At 41.0% G+C, this 18948-nt stretch overlaps 1 protein-coding gene across 3 annotated transcripts; it reads right to left on the bottom strand.

Annotated features, from left to right (window-relative positions):
- Positions 1-1783: 1783 nt before the first annotated feature.
- Positions 1784-18816, bottom strand: LOC116982774 (ADP ribosylation factor like GTPase 2 binding protein). Of its 3 annotated transcripts, XM_033036199.1 has the most exons (8): positions 18740-18786; positions 16871-16950; positions 16179-16248; positions 13914-13975; positions 12560-12666; positions 11735-11820; positions 5826-5922; positions 1784-2820 (listed from the first exon to the last, which is right to left on the bottom strand). In XM_033036199.1, exons 3-8 carry the CDS (start codon positions 16214-16216, stop codon positions 2716-2718), a joined length of 495 nt encoding a protein of 164 aa, XP_032892090.1. In that variant the 5' UTR covers positions 16217-16248; positions 16871-16950; positions 18740-18786; the 3' UTR covers positions 1784-2715. The 3 variants fall into 3 exon arrangements, with proteins under 3 accessions (XP_032892090.1, XP_032892088.1, XP_032892089.1); XM_033036197.1 differs by lacking the exon at positions 16871-16950 and having other exon boundaries at positions 13890-13975; positions 18740-18816; XM_033036198.1 differs by lacking the exon at positions 16871-16950 and having other exon boundaries at positions 18740-18816.
- Between the last annotated feature and the right edge of the window lie 132 nt (positions 18817-18948).

Raw genomic sequence — 18948 nt, 5'->3', positions numbered from 1 at the left:
CACCACCGAGTGTGACTGAGGAGTGAATGAATAATGCGATGTAAAGCGCCTTGAGTATTAGAAAGGCGCTATATAAATCCCATCCATTATTATTATTATTAGAGCCAACTACGACTAGCTACGAGTGGAAATTTATCATATGATAAAATGATGTAATGTTTGCATTTTTTTTTCTCGGGCCAGTTAACGACCTACGACTATCTACGACTACCAGTGACGTGCGGTGAGGTCAATGGCTGGGGAGGCACTAGAGAAGGGGGAGAAGAGAGAGAGAGAGAGAGAGAAGGGAGAGAGAGAAGGTGGGACATAGTGGGGGGGGGGGGGGGAAGAGGTGGAATGATTCTAATAGTTCTGCATTTTTTATGTTTCATTGTTTATCATTTAGCAAAATGTATGCAGAAGTAGCTAACCTACAATGCTGATCAATGCTTTCATACACATGTGTGCATATTTTCCAAATTAAAAATGTCAGTCACTAATTTTAGTTGGTGTGTTTTCCAATTGGTTGCATCAGAGGTAAAGTATGTTGTGCTGAATGGCCTGTTTCCACAGTGTTTGACTCTTATTTCACTAAAGGTTTTGCCAGAGGAGAATTGTTGGTCTGATCAGTGCATTTCTTGCATTTATCGTAACAGTCCTACTGTTGAGGCTCAGACTGGTACACCACTTGGCCAGAGCCCTTTGCTCGTCCAGTAGCCCTCGTATATAAAACATCTTGGACTATGGCAATGGAGCTGAAGTACTCTTTGATCAGCTGTGACTCGTTGACTCTGAGCTCTCTGCACCTCCATATTAATGGTGGCACAGCGATGGAGTTGCTGCCTTACAGCGAATGCACCGCCAGAGACCCGGGTTCGATCCCGATTACTGGTGCTGTCTGGACGGAGTTTGGACGTTCTCCCCGTGACCTGCGTGGGTTTTCTCTGAGATCTTCGGTTTCCGCCCACGCTCCAAAGCTGTACATGTTTGTAGGTTAATTGGCTTGGTAAAAGTTTTTTTAAATTGTCCCTCGTGGGTGTAGGATAGTGTTAATGTGTGGGGTTCGCTGGTCTGTGAGGACCCGGTGTGCCGAAGGGCCTGTTACTTAGAGGGCTCTGCATCTCTAAACTAAACTAAATTAACACTTCATTTTCAGAGTTAAGGGAAAACTAAGAGAAAAAATAGAATTATAAAATACAGATTAACAACAGGCTTCGGTATTGCAATTATTTTGATGTTTTTGGACCTGCAACTTAAGGCTGATTAGTCTTGTATTCTTAAGAAATAAAACCATTAGTGTTTCAAAAGTGCATTTCAGCAATCATTTATTCAAAATGTATCCAAATAAAAATATGTACAAATATGAAAAATACAAAGCAAGCACATTCATAACCCACAGTGAAACAAGAGCTAAACAGACAAATTCACTTTTCACGTATAAAACATAATACTCTGCACTTTCCTCAACAAGATCTTCGTTCTTACACTTTGAACTGTAGCAACACAAAGGCTGAGTTTGCATCTATTAACTGGATTTAAAAAAAGTCAATAATATTGTCCAAATTACCAGTCAGATGAACAAGGATAGTACTGGGTGTTTTAACTGATACCAAATCCAAATGTTATACTATTCTCTAAGATGCCAAAGACCATGGATACTTAATTTGATATTATGTGTCGGAAGGAACTGCAGATGCTGGTTTACATTGAATATAGACACAAAATGCTGGAGTAACTCAGCGGGGATAGGCAGCATCTCTGGATATAAGGAATGGGTGATGTTTCGGGTCGAGACCCTTCTTCAGACTGTTTCGGCCCGAACCGTCATCCATTCCTTCTATCCAGAGATGCTGCCAATCCCGCTGAGTTACTCCAGCATTTTGTGTCTATGATATTATGTTAGTTGTATGCACTATTATTAAGGCAAAATGTATTTTGTTAAATTATTCCACTGAAATCATTTTTTTCAGCGTGGGAAATATTGGAGTGTTACAACAAGCTTGGGTATAATTTGGATTTAAGCACAGGAGGTACCATAACCTGATTCAACCTATGCTTAAAGGTTCCATTTGTCTCTGGGCCGAAGAGCAACCGAGCTCCAGGGTTCAATGTTAATCTTGTCCGTGTGGAGTCTGTATATTCGCTTTGCCAATATGGGTTACCTTTTAGTTGCTCCCATTTCTTCCCATATATCAAGCCATGCTGGTAGCTTAATTACATTGTAGTGTAGGTTAAGGTAAAAAAGAATCAAAATAATTGATGGGCATGTGACTGAAAATAAGTTTCAGGGCAAAAGAAAAGTGAGAAGAAGCATTGGACAATGGGATTACTTCCCCTGGGAGCTAGAAAAGAATCTACACTGACTTGCCAGCCAGGTTATTAAAAACAAGATAATAGTTCGCGGTTAACGAAGCTACATTTAAATCAACAACTTCAATGAAGTCTATAGTTAATTCTCCTATAAGGTAATGGCATCTACCCCCTGTTATAATGTCTTTGCAGCTCCTAAAAACTCTGGAAAATTGACCTAAACATAACATTTGGACTGTATCTGATGTTACCTTGAATTTTTGGATGTTGGATTCTGCAAAAAGTGTTGAAGACTTTTGAGCTTTAGATTGTGTCTGTAGAACCTTCCCAGGAGAATATTGTAACATATCAAACTGTTTCATCGTGGCTGGAATATGTGACTGTACAGGAATAAATGCAGAACTCGACAGCTGTACAGCAACACTATTAGAAATGTCGAAGATTATTTGAAGCTGGAGACAATGAAGAGGATTTTGATAAGGCTGTCACTATGAGATCTCCACTAAAGTCCAGGCCGTGCCCTTCTTTTTCCTGAAAAGGGAAGATTAGGAAGTCAATATTTTAACCGTTTTGGCGTAATTCAGGCATGAATCACAGGCACGTGCACTCACAAACAAACAAGGTGAGTTTTAGTTTTATATATCTGTGTGTGTGTGTAGGTGTGGGCATACACACAATACCATACGAACAAATCAGCTTTAGTTAACCTGCCATGTTGCCGATACAATAAGATAATCAGTTGCTTGGCTCCATTTCTTCCTCCACCCCTAAACCACACAAAAAGACACCTGGGATACCTTAACGGTTCCCAGTTATTGAATTCAGTAGCAAGAGTTTTTCCCTTCAACAGGTAGGATTTTTTCTGTAGGCTATCTGTTGGCAGGGGAAAAAATGATACTGAACATTAAAGTTTCTTTGAGAACATTAAAATGTTTGTGGACTTTAACGTTATAAGAAAGTCAGTATATTTTACGTTATCGTCAACGATGGTCAATGAAGGTCAACTGTAGTGCAACATATAACCATATAACAATTACAGCACGGAAACAGGCCATCTCGGCCCTACAAGTCCGTGCCGAACAACTTTTTTCCCTTAGTCCCACCTGCCTGCACTCATACCATAACCCTCCATTCCCTTCTCATCCATATGCCTATCCAATTTATTTTTAAATGATACCAACGAACCTGCCGCCACCACTTCCACTGGAAGCTCATTCCACACCGCTACCACTCTCTGAGTAAAGAAGTTCCCCATCATGTTACCCCTAAACTTCTGTCCCTTAATTCTGAAGTCATGTCCTCTTGTTTGAATCTTCCCTATTCTCAAAGGGAAAAGCTTGATCACATCAACTCTGTCTATCCCTCTCATCATTTTAAAGACCTCTATCAAGTCCCCCCTTAACCTTCTGCGCTCCAGAGAATAAAGACCTAACTTATTCAACCTATCTCTGTAACTTAGTTGTTGAAACCCAGGCAACATTCTAGTAAATCTCCTCTGTACTCTCTCTATTTTGTTGACATCCTTCCTATAATTGGGCGACCAAAATTGTACACTATACTCCAGATTTGGTCTCACCAATGCCTTGTACAATTTTAACATTACATCCCAGCTTCTATACTCAATGCTCTGATTTATAAAGGCTAGCATACCAAAAGCTTTCTTTACCACCCTATCTATATGAGATTCCACCTTCAAGGAACTATGCACGGTTATTCCCAGATCCCTCTGTTCAACTGTATTCTTCAATTCCCTACCATTTATCATGTACGTCCTATTTTGATTTGTCCTGCCAAGGTGTAACACCTCACATTTATCAGCATTAAACTCCATCTGCCATCTTTCAGCCCATTTTTCCAAATGGCCTAAATCACTCTGTAGACTTTGGAAATCCTCTTCATTATCCACAACACCCCCTATCTTGGTATCATCTGCATACTTACTAATCCAATTTACCACCCCTTCATCCAGATCATTGATGTACATGACAAACAACAAAGGACCCAACACAGATCCCTGAGGCACCCCACTAGTCACCTGCCTCCAACCCGACAAACAGCCATCCACCATTACCCTCTGGCTTTACCCATTCAGCCACTGCTGAATCCATCTTGCTATTCCTACATTTATACCCAACAGTTTAACCTTCTTAACCAACCTTCCATGAGGAACCTTGTCAAAGGCCTTACTAAAGTCCATATAGACAACATCCACTGCTTTACCCTCGTCAATTTCCCTAGTAACCTCTTCAAAAAATTCAAGAAGATTAGTCAAACATGACCTTCCAGGCACAAATCCATGTTGACTGTTCCTAATCAGACCCTGTTTATCCAGATGCTTATATATATTATCTCTAAGTATCTTTTCCATTAATTTGCCCACCACTGAAGTCAAACTAACAGGTCTATAATTGCTAGGTTTACTCTTAGAACCCTTTTTAAACAATGGAACAACATGCGCAGTACGCCAATCCTCGGGTACTATTCCCGTTTCTAATGACATTTGAAATATTTCTGTCATAGCCCCGGCTATTTCTACACTAACTTCCCTCAATGTCCTAGGGAATATCCTGTCAGGACCTGGCGACTTATCCACTTTTATATTTTTCAAAAGTGTCAGTACTTCTTTTACTTTGAAACTCATAGTATCCATAACTACTCTACTCGTTTCCCTTACCTCACATAATTCAATATCCTTCTCCTTGGTGAATACCGAAGAAAAGAAATTGTTCAATATCTCCCCCATCTCTTTTGGCTCTGCAGATAGCTGCCCACTCTGTTTCTCCAATGGACCAATTTTATCCCTCGTTATCCTTTTGCTATTAATATAGCTGTAGAAACCCTTTGGATTTACTTTCACCTTACTTGCCAAAGCAACCTCATATCTTCTTTTAGCTTTTCTAATTTCTTTCTTAAGATTCTTTTTACATTCCTTATACTCCACAAGCACCTCATTTACTTCATGCTGCCTATAATTATTGTAGATCTCCCTCTTTTTCCGAACAAGATGTCCAATTTCCCTTGAAAACCAGGGCTCTTTCCAATTTTTACTGTTTCCTTTCAACCGAACAGGAACATAAAGATTCTGTACTCTTAAAATTTCCCCTTTAAATGTCCACCATTTCTCTTCTACATCTTTCCCATAAAACAAAATGTCCCAGTCCACTCCTTTTAAATCATCTCGCATCTCATCAAAGTTAGCCTTTCTCCAATCAAAAATCTCAACCCTAGGTCCAGTTCTGACCTTCTCCATAATTATATTGAAACTAATGGTATTGTGATCACTGGACCCGAAGTGCCTTGGTAAACCAATTTCTGATGCCTGTCTATTTTATTCTCTCAGGACAAGAACTCAAATAGCCTATGGGCTTATATGAAGCTGATTATGAGGCCATGTCTGTCCCTTCTAAGCAGCAAACATAAAATCCAATGGCTGTATTATTGCATTCCGTTTAGTCTGGGATCAATTAATTTAGGAAAAATCATGGTTTGAACATTATACTGATGTTTTTAATTCCATATAAAACAACACCACATACCATTCTGTAGTCAAGGAACATTTCTTTGAAAGCCAGGAAATCTGTGAAGGTCAGCAACATGTCAAATATATCTCCAGATATCTCGTCTTTATGTTGCCTGCAATAAACCATAATGGCATCGTTGATATATTTGGAGATCTTCAAGGGTAAATTATATTCATCTATCAACTCAAATATTTCAATCTGACCTTCTGAAATATTTTCCAAAAGAAGTGGAAATATTGAGGGAGGATTTCAAGATAGGTACAAATTACGTGCAGTATTGATGGTAAAATCAAGAATAGGATTGTCTCGAGGCTAGAACCTCTTTCAGGTGGGCAGAAAATATACGTGTGAATTGTGGATGATCTATCAACAATTGGCAATTTGTTGTGGCAAAAATTCAAATAGCTTTTGTATGAAATTTGCAAGTCGAAATTATGAAAGATTTCCTGCTCACTTTGAGAACCAGATGAAAGGCAGCGGAGCAGAGGAACAACGGAAAAAAATGGGATGAACATGCCAACTTTATACAACTGGAGAAACTCAGCGGGTGCAGCAGCATCTATGGAGCGAAGGAAATAGGCAACGTTTTGGCCCGAAACGTTGCCTATTTCCTTCGCTCCATAGATGCTGCTGCACCCGCTGAGTTTCTCCAGCTCTTTTGCAGCATCTGCAGTTCCTTCTTGAAAACTTTATACAACTACTTGATCCTATGTGAAAATTGGAATAGAGATCCCACAACAGTGAAGAATCCTGATTTACATATTTAAAATCTTGCTGGATTATTTTGGATGGGAGCTTCGGGCAGCCATTTAAAAACGGAATTGGTTGGTAAAATGACAGCTGAATGATTTTCATGTAGGAAATAGTAAGCATTGGAAATCTCATTCATATTGCTCCTTCATTGTGCCATTGTGAATGTATGAAGAGAAAGAGAAAAAGATATTCTGCCCGGGGTATTTACAGTCACAGCATCTCTCATCAGCAGATGTAAGGAGGCAGCTGAAGAGAAAGCGAAGAGAAAAAAACTTCCAGGAACCAACGAGGTCGATTCGGGAATTTTCATCTGAAAAGTCTGTTCAAGAGGCTGGTAGAAGGGGAACGTCATTGATCTTGATGGGGCGATTCATAAGCCTACTCTTCCCCTTTAAAAAAGGACGGGACAAATTAGCTGCTAATTTCTTTGTACATTGCTGCCTCAGAGACTTCAAGATGCCAATGTAGATTTGTGGCAATCAAACAACTAGTTATTTTCTTGACTGCTGGGGAATCCATCTATTTAAGCAGCACGGTGGTGCAGCTGGCCGAGGTACTGTCTCACAGCGCTAGAGACCCGGGTTCCACTCTGAGCTTGGGTGCTGTCTGTGTGGAGTTTGCATGTCCTCCCTGTGACCATGTGGGTTTCCTCCGGGTGCTCCGGTTTCCTCCCACATCCCAAAGACGTGAGGGTTTGAACGTTGATTGGCCTCTGTAAACATTGTCTCCAGTATGTAGAGTCGATGAGCAAGTGGGATAATATAGAACTAATTGGTGATCAGTGGTCAGCATGAACATGGGGACTGAAGGTCCCGTTTACATGCTACAAGTCTAAAACTAAAAAGAAATAAGATTTAACTGCTCAGCTTTCACTTTTTCATCCAGTTTATTACCAAAGTGTGAATTAAGAGAGAGATTCCAAACTGAAGGTTTTTGGTCAACTGCACATTTTAAATCCTGGTATTTCAACAAAAACAAGGATTTTCACAATTTATAGCTGTGATCTTTCAAAAAGCAAAAATGAAATGGTTTCACAATTCCTCTCTGCAGTTTATAGCACCATCTTGTGATGATATTTTAAACAGCACCAAGTCACACCCATAATAAAGGCAAGGTTAGCCCTGGTTTTCCTGGGAAATGCTGGCAGTGTTTAAGATAGAATGCCCCAATTTCCACACATTCTTTACAACTGTGATTCAGCTCTTGGTCCTTCTCTAGACTGCTGGGGGATCCACCTATGGACTTGGTATGGGAAAACATCTTCACTGTTTTTAAGAGGTGTAAGGCATTTAAGTTAGTCACACTTAAGAATTTTTATTTGTATTAAGCTTTTTTACTTGTTAATTTATAATTATTTAGCACATTTTACATTTTTGATCATTCAAGTCTTTCTGCTCAGGGCAAAGCCTGGCAAGTAACAGGTGGATAGACACAAAAAGCTGGAGTAACTCAATGTTTCTGGAGAGAAGGAATGGGTGACGTTTCAGGATGAGACCCTTCTTCAGATTGGTTGGGGATAAGGGAAACAAGAGATATAGACGGCGATGTGCAGAGATATGATATGATATCTTTTTTCTTTTTATTTCGAACGATTAAAAAAAAAAAAAGAAGAAGAAAAGATGAAAATGAATAAATAAAAGGAAAATTATATATATACATATATATATACATAAATACATATACATGTACATGTACATATATACATACATACATATACACATATACACACATACATAACATATATGTACATACATAAATTAAAAAATCAAAAGCCAATTTCAACATAATATACATTAGACTCGTTCGAAAAGGGATAGGAAGAAGCCTATGCTTGTCAAGTCCTACCCCCATTCTTCACCATTAACAAATGCAAAATTCAATAAAATAAACTAAACAGACAATTCAAATAAAACTACTCCAATCAAACTATTAAGAAAAAAAGAACAAAAAAAGAAAAGAACAAAAAGAACAAGCACCATTAACATCTGTGAGATTTACATTCTCCTTCCTCATTACTGTACTTTTCAAAGATATATCTTTTGTACATTTTTTAAAATTGCATTATATTCATACTTTGTTTAATCGTTTCATCAAGACCATTCCACAAAACCACCCCACAAATGGAAATACACATACTTTTTAAATTGGTCCGAGCATAATGCTGATAAAGAACAATGAATGAGAGATATGCAAAAAACATCAACTTCACCACCAATTTTCATCCTGCACTCAAATTTACTTGAACCATCTCAGACACCACCCTCGCCTTTCTTGATTTCACAGTCTCCATCACAGGAAATAGACTATTGACTGATGTCTATTACAAACCCACTGACTCCCACAACTATCTTGATTACACTTCTTCCCACACTGCTTCCTGCAAAGACTCTTTCCCCTAATCCCAATTCCTCCGTCTACACTGCATCTGCGCCCAAGATGAGGTGTTCCATACTAGAACATCCGAGATGTCCTCATTCTTTAGGGAACGGGGGTTCCCCTCTCCCATCATAGATGAGGCCCTCACTCGTGTCTCCTCAGTACCCTGCAGCTCCGCCCTTGTTCCCCTTAGTCGCAACAGAGACAGAGTCCTCCTCGTCCTTACCTTCCACCCCATCACCCGTCGCATATAACGCAGAATCCGCCGAAATTTCCGCCACCTCCAATGGGATCCCAACACTAGCCACATTTTCCCATGTCCACCCCTTTTCACCTTCCGCAGAGACCATTCTCTCCACAACTCCCTGGTTAACTCATCCCTTCCCACCCAAACCATTCCCTCCCTAGGTACCTTCCCCTGCAACCGCAGAAGATGCAACACCTGTCGCTATATCTCCTCCCTCGACACTGTTCAGGGACCTCAACAGTCCTTTCAGGTTAGGCAGAGGTTCACTTGCACCTCATCCAACCTAATTCTCCTTCCCATTCCTACACAGACCTTTCTGTCCTCGGTCTCCTCCGTTGTCAGAGTGAGGCTAAATGCACATTGGAGGAACAGCATCTCATATTTAGCTTGGGCAGCTTGCAGCCCAGTGGTATTCAGGTAGCCCCGGCATTCCCTCTCTCTCTATCCCTCCCCCACCCAAGTTACACTAGCTTCTCATCTTCACCCTACAGCCCGTTTCCTTTATCATCGTTACTTTTTTGCATATCTTTCATTCATTGTTCTTCATCTCTCCACATCACACCGTCTATATCACTCGTTTCTATTATCCCTAACCAGTCTGAAGAAGGATCTCGACCCGAAACGTCACCCATTTCTTCTCTCCAGACATGCTGCCTGTCCCGCTGAGTTACTCGAGCTTTTGGTGTCTATCTTTGGTTTAAACCAGCATCTGCAGTTCCTTCTTGCACAAGTAACAGGTGGATGCAGTTGAGAAGGTGGGAGGGGAGTTGAAAGGCAGATGGTTGCACTAAAGCCAGAGATGAAAATATGAGAAGGTGCGAGACAAAATGTTTGAAGAGTTGTGAATTGTTAAACTAGAGGATTGAAGTAGGTGGAAGGGAAGGGGGATGGGAGAAATAAAGGCCAATTCAAGTGGGACAGTGGAGAGATGGGGGAGGGATTGCGGTAACTAAGATTGGAGAATTCAATGTTCATACCATAAACTACCCAAGCAAAGCATGAGGCACTGCTCCCCCAGTGTAGGTGGCCTTATTCTGGGAAGAGAGGCAGCCCAGGACAGAAGGGTCAGTATGGGAATGGATAGAGGAGTTAAAATGGTTAGCAATCTGGAGATGCAGCAGGCCTTGGCTGACCGAGCACAAGTGTTCAGCGAAACAGTTGCTGAGTCTACACTGGGTCTTGCCAATGTACAGGAGGCCACATTGTGAATAACGAATGGAGATGAGGTTAGAGGAAGTGCACATGAACCTCTTTCTCACCCGGAAGGACTGCTCGGGGCCCTAGATGGAGGTGTGGGAGGAGATGTGGGGACAGGTGTTATATTGCCTCGGGTTGCGAGGGTTGGGGAGGAGGTGGTTTGGGTGGGAGTGGATGAGTGAACCAAGGAGTTATCGAGGGAGCAATCTTGCAGAAGGCAGAAAGGGGTGGGGGTAGAAAGATGTGATTGGTGAATGCAGAATTTGATACAGATGCCCTATTTGCCATTTAGGCACTAAATCAAAGGCACTTGAGGCCAAACAGGCTGGTATTGCGGTAGATACTGCTGTTTACATTTCTCTGGGAGCTGGCACGCCTTTGTGCCCTTTATGGATGAAGTCCACTCTGTATTAATCCTTTGCTCACGCTTGAGGAGTCCCTGGTAACAACGTTCCTGTAGCAGATAGCAGGAAGTGGCGGCGCTGCCTTGCAGCTGCGGCTCGCCTGCAGTCCATTTGTCTTTTCTGTTTTTTGTTTTCTTTTGTCCCGTTTTTACAGTTTATTTCGGTTTATTTAGCTGTGTATGTGTGGGGGGGGGTGGTGTGTAACATGTTTTTTGACTTCCTTCGGGGGGGATGCGACCTTTCCTGCGGTATCCCCGTCTCCATGTCCGTCTGCGCTGAGGCCTATCGCGGAGCTGGCGGCCTCCAACTGCGACCGACCTTGAGGCTGCGGAGGCAGAGCCAGGACTTACCAAAGCGAGGCTGGTCGACTTCGGGGCTGTGGTTGCGGTGCAACCCAACTTCCGACCCGACTTTGGAGCCTCGGAGGCTCGGCCGCGGGCCAGTGGACGACATCATCGGGAGCTCGAGTTCTGTTTTCCGGAGCTCCTGCAACTACAGCTGCGTCCGCTGGACTGGAGGACAGCAGCTTCGACCGCCCCGGGCCGCGGAGTTTGGCCGCGGGACTTACCTACCATCACCCGGTGGGGTCACAACATCGGAGGCTTGGATTGCCTCAGCGCAGAGGGAGAGCAAGGAGGGAAGAGACAATGACTTTGGGACTTTAAACTGTGCTGAGTGTTTGTTATTTATTCTATGTTATGGCTGCAGGCTAAACCATTTCGTTGCACTGAAAAGTGCAATGACAATAAATTGAATCAAAAAAAAAAAAAATCTGTAAGTTATGTAATTCAATTGCTGTCTTCCTCAAAGATGACCATAATTATAGTGTGGACCCCATCACATACTCTTTCTAGACTTTTGAATGTGAATTATAAAATGCATCACAATTCACCATAGTTCATAGAACTATGATCCTGATTGACATTTTTGCTCATTACTTAACTTACTGTAATGACGTTGTAAATGTAGCCATATTGAAGGCTGGAATCCTCTCTATTAACTGCTGTTCAATGTACTTCTCTAATAAATTAACCTAGGCAAAAAAAGTCAGCATTAATTACAGTTTACAGGAGTAAAATCTTTTAAATACCTTATGTTATGTGGGTGGAAAACGACAACATGCAAGTATTTTTTTAAATAACGTGGCACAGCAGGTTCAGGCTCCACAACACAAAATAAAACTGAATAACATCCATATTGTTTTATTGTGACACCCTTGCAAATTAGTTTCAGTACCTTAATTGGTACACGTGACAATTAAATACCCTTTGAACCCTTTGAAGTAGTGAAATAAATCATTGATCAGCACTCGTCCACAAATCTGGAATAAGAAATATCTATTTTACCCTGAAAAATATAAAAAAGTGCATAAAGGCAGCCCTGTATTATTGCTAACAGTTAGTTAGGCTTTGAAGCAATGTTTTTTGTGGGACTTATTTTATTCATATTTCATAGAATCAGATGTGCAACACAGACCAGGCTCTGTGACCCACCTTGTCCATGCAGAAACAGTGATGCCCACCTGCACTAATCCCATTTACCAGCAGCATTAGGCCAGCATTCCTCCACTCCTTACCCATCCAAGTACCAAGTTTCAGTTTTAAACTGCCTGTTACCAACTCAACTTCATTATAGTACTTATTTCATAACAATGTTTGATGGTCACTAGAATGTTTCACAAAATTACACTTGTAACCTGTGTCAGCACAAAAATTGTAAAACCTCTGCGGTGCTAAGGATACATACAAAGAAATAAAAAGTCAGTAACTCACATATTCTTGGAAAATTGAAGTGTAACTAAGTTTGTTTTCTTCAGTATTCTCAAACTCTAAGTAGTATTTGTCCATAAAATGCCGCTGTAGCATCTGAAATTCTTCATCTGAAGGATGAAGATTAAGAAATTACAGATCACATCGTGCAGCATTGAACATTTGTCATTTATCAATTACATTGGGTAAAATGCACTGTCTTTACTTCAAAACCTTTTATGTCTTTGTTCACATTTAAAGGTAGTGGTGAATGAACAGCATCAAGAAATCAGTACATTTTCCATTTACTTGAAAATTCAAAAGATGCTAATTCTGTAAAAAGCATATTAGACAGGTAACTTAATAGGTCAGATTAACAATTAATGCGCACCATGCTGTTTGGATCTGGAGTGTTGAATACTAAATTCAACATCAAATTGAAAAACATGAATAGGCAGAGAGAAAAATAAAATAAGATAGGCAGACAGAAAAATTAAAAAGTAAAAATAAATTCCATTTCACCACAATATTTAAATGCAGCAGCCTTGCACCGTTCATTGATATTGAACAGCGAGTCTTTTAGCTATTGCACAGCTTTGGACAGCAAGTTTCTAACTCACAAAATAACCAGAAAATTTGCTTCCAATTGCCATTTTTTGTTATATTTATACCGGGAAGGCAGGTGTCCCTTCGAGGCCAGCATTTATTGTCCATTCCTACTAGTGCTTTAGTAAGTGATGACAGGGGTTAGCATCCGTCCAACTGCGAAAGATGATGGTAGGGCTTTGACGTTGTCCTGCTTGTAGAAGGGAAAGTTTCATCTGTGGTTGCATTTCCTGCTGTGACTGACTAGGCTTATCCTTGAGAGCAAGACCCTCCATCCAGTCTCTGACTGTAGTCTCTGTACATTAGATTCACAATTGTCCTTTCGTAGGTGATGACAAATACTGTAAATCACGTCCATAGTGGTGCAAGATAGAAAATTTGAGAATTTTGACCCTGTGAAGATGAAAGGAAGCAATATATTTGTAAGTTAGGTTGATGTGCCACTTGAAGAGGGCTTTGCAGATTTAGGAGATGCTGCAGTGTACATGTAGATAGTACATAATGCATTATGTTGATGCCCTTGTGAAGGACGCAGTAAATGCTGAAGGTGGTGGACGGGTGTAATCATTTGTGGTAAATAAAAATGATATGGCCAAAATGACACGACACCAAGACTACAATAAAACAGATTATTCCAAATGTTCAGAGTGACATAAAACTTCATAGTAATTTAGAGTAAATAGATGTGAAAATGTTGGTATCTTCAAATCAAAGTTTAGAAAGAGGGATTTAGATGGTTTAAACTTACTCCTATAATATTGTCTCCACTTACCCATAATAATATCTTCTATGTGCCCAATGACTGTATCAAACTCAGCATCAACATCAGATGAACTGGAAAAGAGATTACAATGAGCTGAATAGTAATTCACACATACTTATACAATACTGCAGTTTCTTAGAATATATATATCCAATTGTCAGAAATAGGGAGGGAATTAATCATCTTTGTGTTAATTGGTAATGCACCTTCTCTGGCCCAGGCAAGCTGCAACTGTTAACGGGGGATATTTCTGTGGTGTTCTTTGAAATCCTTAAACTCCTGGCTGTTTGAAACATACAATCCCTGAGTGGCTTGAAGTCATTTGAGCAAATTGAACATGTTTCATTTTATTCATCCTATTTTTTAAATTAACAGACTGAAACCTGTCATTTTCTGGACCTACAAAACATTCTTGCTTAGAAGAGAGGTGCAATAGGATAATTATTACGTTTTGGAACTTCCACTTCAGAAAACCAAGTTCTGTTGGCATCTTCTTACAACTCCCCTTGAACTATTTCTATATCCAGATCCTTTCCGAAAACTCTCTTGGTCTGTCTATTACATTGAAACTTCACACAATACAATCAAATTCTGTTACTTCCTTCTCAGTGCTCCCAAACACCAACACTATCCCTTTCCCAGTGTTCTTGCAAAACCCCCTTCATGTTCTCCTCGACCTTTGCATTCCTGAATACTTCCACATCAAATGAACCATGTACCCACATTTTAGGATAACCTCCTAAATTTTGCTATATGAATTTCCTGAATTTAAAAAAACAAATAGTGCACAGTTATTGTTTTGCATTTATACTGAATCTTAAAAATAGGATAAAATCAATGCCAAATAACTGGTAGTAATTTCATGTAAAAATTTTATGATTGCAAAGGATAAGAGCGTTAACAATAAAGCACAATTTGACATACACTCAATGCGAATCATATAATCATACAGGAGACCTTATTCTATCTTCTTGAAAAAGCCATACAGACACTCCCAGTTTCATGCGCTCTTCCTTGGTCCTGTAAATCCTTTTTGAAATGTATTAATAATATTTACTTTCAACAACACCAGTTATTCTCAACTTTCCCAGTTAACTGAAATACCCACATCCAAAACAATAACTGTGAACATCCTTTTTACACCATATTATCTGAATCGTGGCCGATTAGGAAAAGGGGAGATGCAACGATACCTGGGTGTCATGGTACACCAGTCATTGAAATTAGGCATGCAGGTGCAGCAAGCAGTGAAGAAAGCGAATGGTATGTTATCATTCATAGCAAAAGGATTTGAGTATAGGAGCAGAGAGGTTCTACTGCAGTTGTACCTCTTGGTGAGACCACACCTGGAGTATTGCGTACAGTTTTGGTCTCCTAATCTGAGGAAAGACATTCTTGCCATAGAGGGAGTACAGAGAAGGTTCACCAGACTGATTCCTGGGATGTCAGGACTTTCGTATGAAGAAAGACTGGATAGACTCGGCTTGTACTCGCTAGAAATTAGAAGGTTGAGGGGGGATCTTATAGAAACTTACACAATTCTTAGGGGGTTGGACAGGCTAGATGCAGGAAGATTGTTCCCGATGTTGGGGAATTCCAGAACAAGGGGTCACAGTTTAAGAATAAGGGGGAAATCTTTTTGGACCAAGATGAGAAAAACATTTTTCACACAGAGAGTGGTGAATCTCTGGAATTCTCTGCCACAGAATGTAGTTGAGGCCAGTTCATTGGCTATATTTAAGAGGGAGTTAGATGTGGCCCTTGTGGCTAAAGGGATCAGGGGGTATGGAGAGAAGGCAGGTACAGGATACTGAGTTGGATGATCAGCCATGATCATATTGAATGGCGGTGCAGGCTCGAAGGGCCGAATGGCCTACACCTGCACCTATTTTCTATGTTTCTATGTTTCTAAAGACCAGGCCACATTTCCTAAAAGGTGATGCCCAAAAATGGACACAATACTCCAGATGGATTCAGGAAAGAAATTCAACTTCCATGCCTTTGCAGCCTATTCCACTATTTGAAAAAGGAAGCATCATGTCTGTATTTATAATGCTTTTAACTTGTCGTACCACCTTCATAGACTTGTGTAGATACATGCAACCTGTTCCTGCCAGCCAGCATCTTTGTATCTGAATTCTCTTCAAAATTATCTTCAGAACAGTGTAATGAACATCTAATAGCCATTCTTGACCACTGTTATGTAAAAAATATTTTAAATATTTTGAATCTAGGACTCATAGTTTGTCCAGTGATTGACAGAATCTTACTTACATAGATGTGGCAAGATTTTCGACTTCTGAATCTTCCATTTCTACAACTCGATCTCCAGTACCAAAATGAACTATAGGAACAAAAGAATCGTCAGGCTGCCATCCTCTCATTTCTTGCACATTTACAGGTGAACAAAAGACCCAGATGGTGCAAGGTCAGAAAAAAATTATATCCATCTGCTGGGACGTGCAAACGTCACTATAGCCACGATAGCAGATTAGATGGGAATTAACAGCAGGTAATCTGTTTAAATACTGCAAAACGCCGATCATCAGCATTCCAAATAGAAACACAAACTATCCAGACCATTAAACCAAGCAGATAATGTACATATACATTTATCTGTTAATATAATTATATTTACTAATATAATTGTTTTAACAGAAAGCACATTAAAGAAACATGGGGCAGCAGTACATGTTTCATTAGAGGTCAAAATTTATATTTGGCTGAAATTAGTTCCTAGTTTCAGAATTTCACTGTGTCAATGGTTATTTGAGTTAGTATGCACTTTTAAGAGAAAGAATAAGAAATCTCAACAGCTTCTGGTAAAAAAAATGTTAATTGAATTTGAACCAGACATTTTTCTTGTCTTGATTTGGGCTAGTGCAGTATTTTTTACAATACATTACTCCTTACTCAGAAAGGTATTTAGTTCAATTGCAACATCTTAATTGTTTCCATATACTCACGACAGTGTGGCCAACTTTGGATCAAACTCCATCCACAAGTTTGCAGATGACACAATGCTGGATTACGAACAATGACAAAACTGAGTACAGGATGGAGATAGAAAACATGGTGTCAGGTCAACAATCACTCCCTCGATGGCAGCAAGATGAAGGAATTAATTATCGACTTTAGGAAATGTGGTGGAGTACATGCTCCAATCAGCATAGGTACAGAAGTGGAAATGGTTGAGAGCTTCAAGTTGTTTGGTACAAATATTACCAATGATCTATCGTGGATCAGATGTTTCCAATGACAATAGACAGTAGACAGTAGGTGCAGGTGTAGGCCATTCGGCCCTTCCAGCCAGCACCGCCATTCACTGTGATCATGGCTGATCATCCACAATCAGTACCCCATTCCTGCCTTCTCCACATATCCCCTATCTTGTAAAATCACTTTTACAAACTTCTACAGATGCACCATAGAAAGCACACTGTAAAGTTACATTACAGCTTGGTTTAGCACAGTACTGCTCAAAACCCAAATAAATTGCAGAGTCATGAATGTAAGCCAGTCCATCACACAGACCTGACTCCCCACCATTTACTCCTTCTACACTTCACGCTGCATCAAGAAAACAGCCAATAATTTCCCATCCTGGTTATCCCTTCTGCTCCCCACTCCTGTCATGTAGAAAATACAGGCGCTTGAAAGCGAGTAACACCAGCCTCGGGAACAGCTTCTTCCCCTTAGTTATGATGTCTCTGAACAGTTCATCCATGAGCATGGGTACAGTCCAATTCTCTTCAATCATTTTGCAGACATTCGAAGTGTTGGATGTGTTGATGACAGACATTCAAAGTGTTGGAGTAACATAACGAGTCAGGTAGCATTTCTGCAGAACACATTTCGGGTCACGATCCTTCTGCAGACTGATTGTAGTAAGGGGAAGAAAACTGCAATGGTATTCTTGGCTGTCGCATCAACGTGGTTGATCCACGACAGATCGTTGGTAATATTAATGCCAGGGAACTTGAAGCTCTCAGCCATTTCCACTTTGGCACCAATGATGCTGGCTCGGGCATGCTTCCTGAAGTCGAAAACTAGCTCCTGCGTCTTGGTGACATTGAGGGAGAAGTTGCTGTCCTAGCACTATGTTATTAAGTTCTTTATCCCCCTTCCTGTACTTCAACTTCTCTCCTTATCTCACGGCCTTGTGTCTCCTTTTCATCTCTGCCCTTTGTGCACACCTCTGACCTGTATCTTCCTATCACTTGCCTGGCTTTGTCCCACCCCCATCTCTTCCAGTCTTATCTCCCCCGACTACTACAATATCACAAGATATTGTCCCTACCCGAAACGTCGCCTATCCATATCCTCCAGAGATACTGCCTGACCCGCTGAGTAACCCAACACTCAATGTACAGACTAATGGAGCAGAGCTAACGCATTACACCCGCTGCATGGAGCAAGAATCATATATTTAAACCAGAAAGACCCAATGCATAGAACGTGACTGGCCTGGGCTTTTCCGACAGGTTGTCCGCTATCGTTCGCCATTCAACCAGCACCTTCAGTGAACACAGGAAGGAACTGCTTGTGTATGAGCCGCTTTACACCGAAGACAGAGACAAAATGCTGGAGTAACTCAGTGGGTCAAACAACATCTCTGGAGAAGTCTGAAGACAATTCTTGACCCTATTCCTTTTCTCCAGAGAAGAGACGCTGCCTGTCCCAACTGAGCGACTCCAGCATTTTATGTGCCTGTGTTTTATAATATTTAGTGCAAATCAAAACGGAAGCAGTGGCTGTGATGTTCACGGAGGTGCTGGTGGAAAAGGGCAGCCGACATTTCCCGGGATGTGAGGATCCAGGGCGTTCGCTCCCACCTGGCGACATCCACGCCATTGTTGAGGGGATCCTCTCCACAGCAACGGAACTGACAGGTCCCGTCCCACCCGGGTACCGTCCCCCACTGCAACCGCGGTCCCCACCCGGGCATCGTCCCCACTGCCACAGCAGCCGCGCCGCCGGGTTCCGGGATCCGACCCTAGTGCGGGATGAAGGGCGGCGGCAGACGGTAGATCAGCCACTTACT

This window comes from Amblyraja radiata, chromosome 17, assembly GCF_010909765.2.
Source record: "Amblyraja radiata isolate CabotCenter1 chromosome 17, sAmbRad1.1.pri, whole genome shotgun sequence".
In the NCBI taxonomy this organism is placed as follows: domain Eukaryota; kingdom Metazoa; phylum Chordata; class Chondrichthyes; order Rajiformes; family Rajidae; genus Amblyraja; species Amblyraja radiata.
The sequence above is the reverse complement of the archived record's forward strand: the minus strand, read 5'-3'. Positions and strand labels throughout refer to the sequence as shown.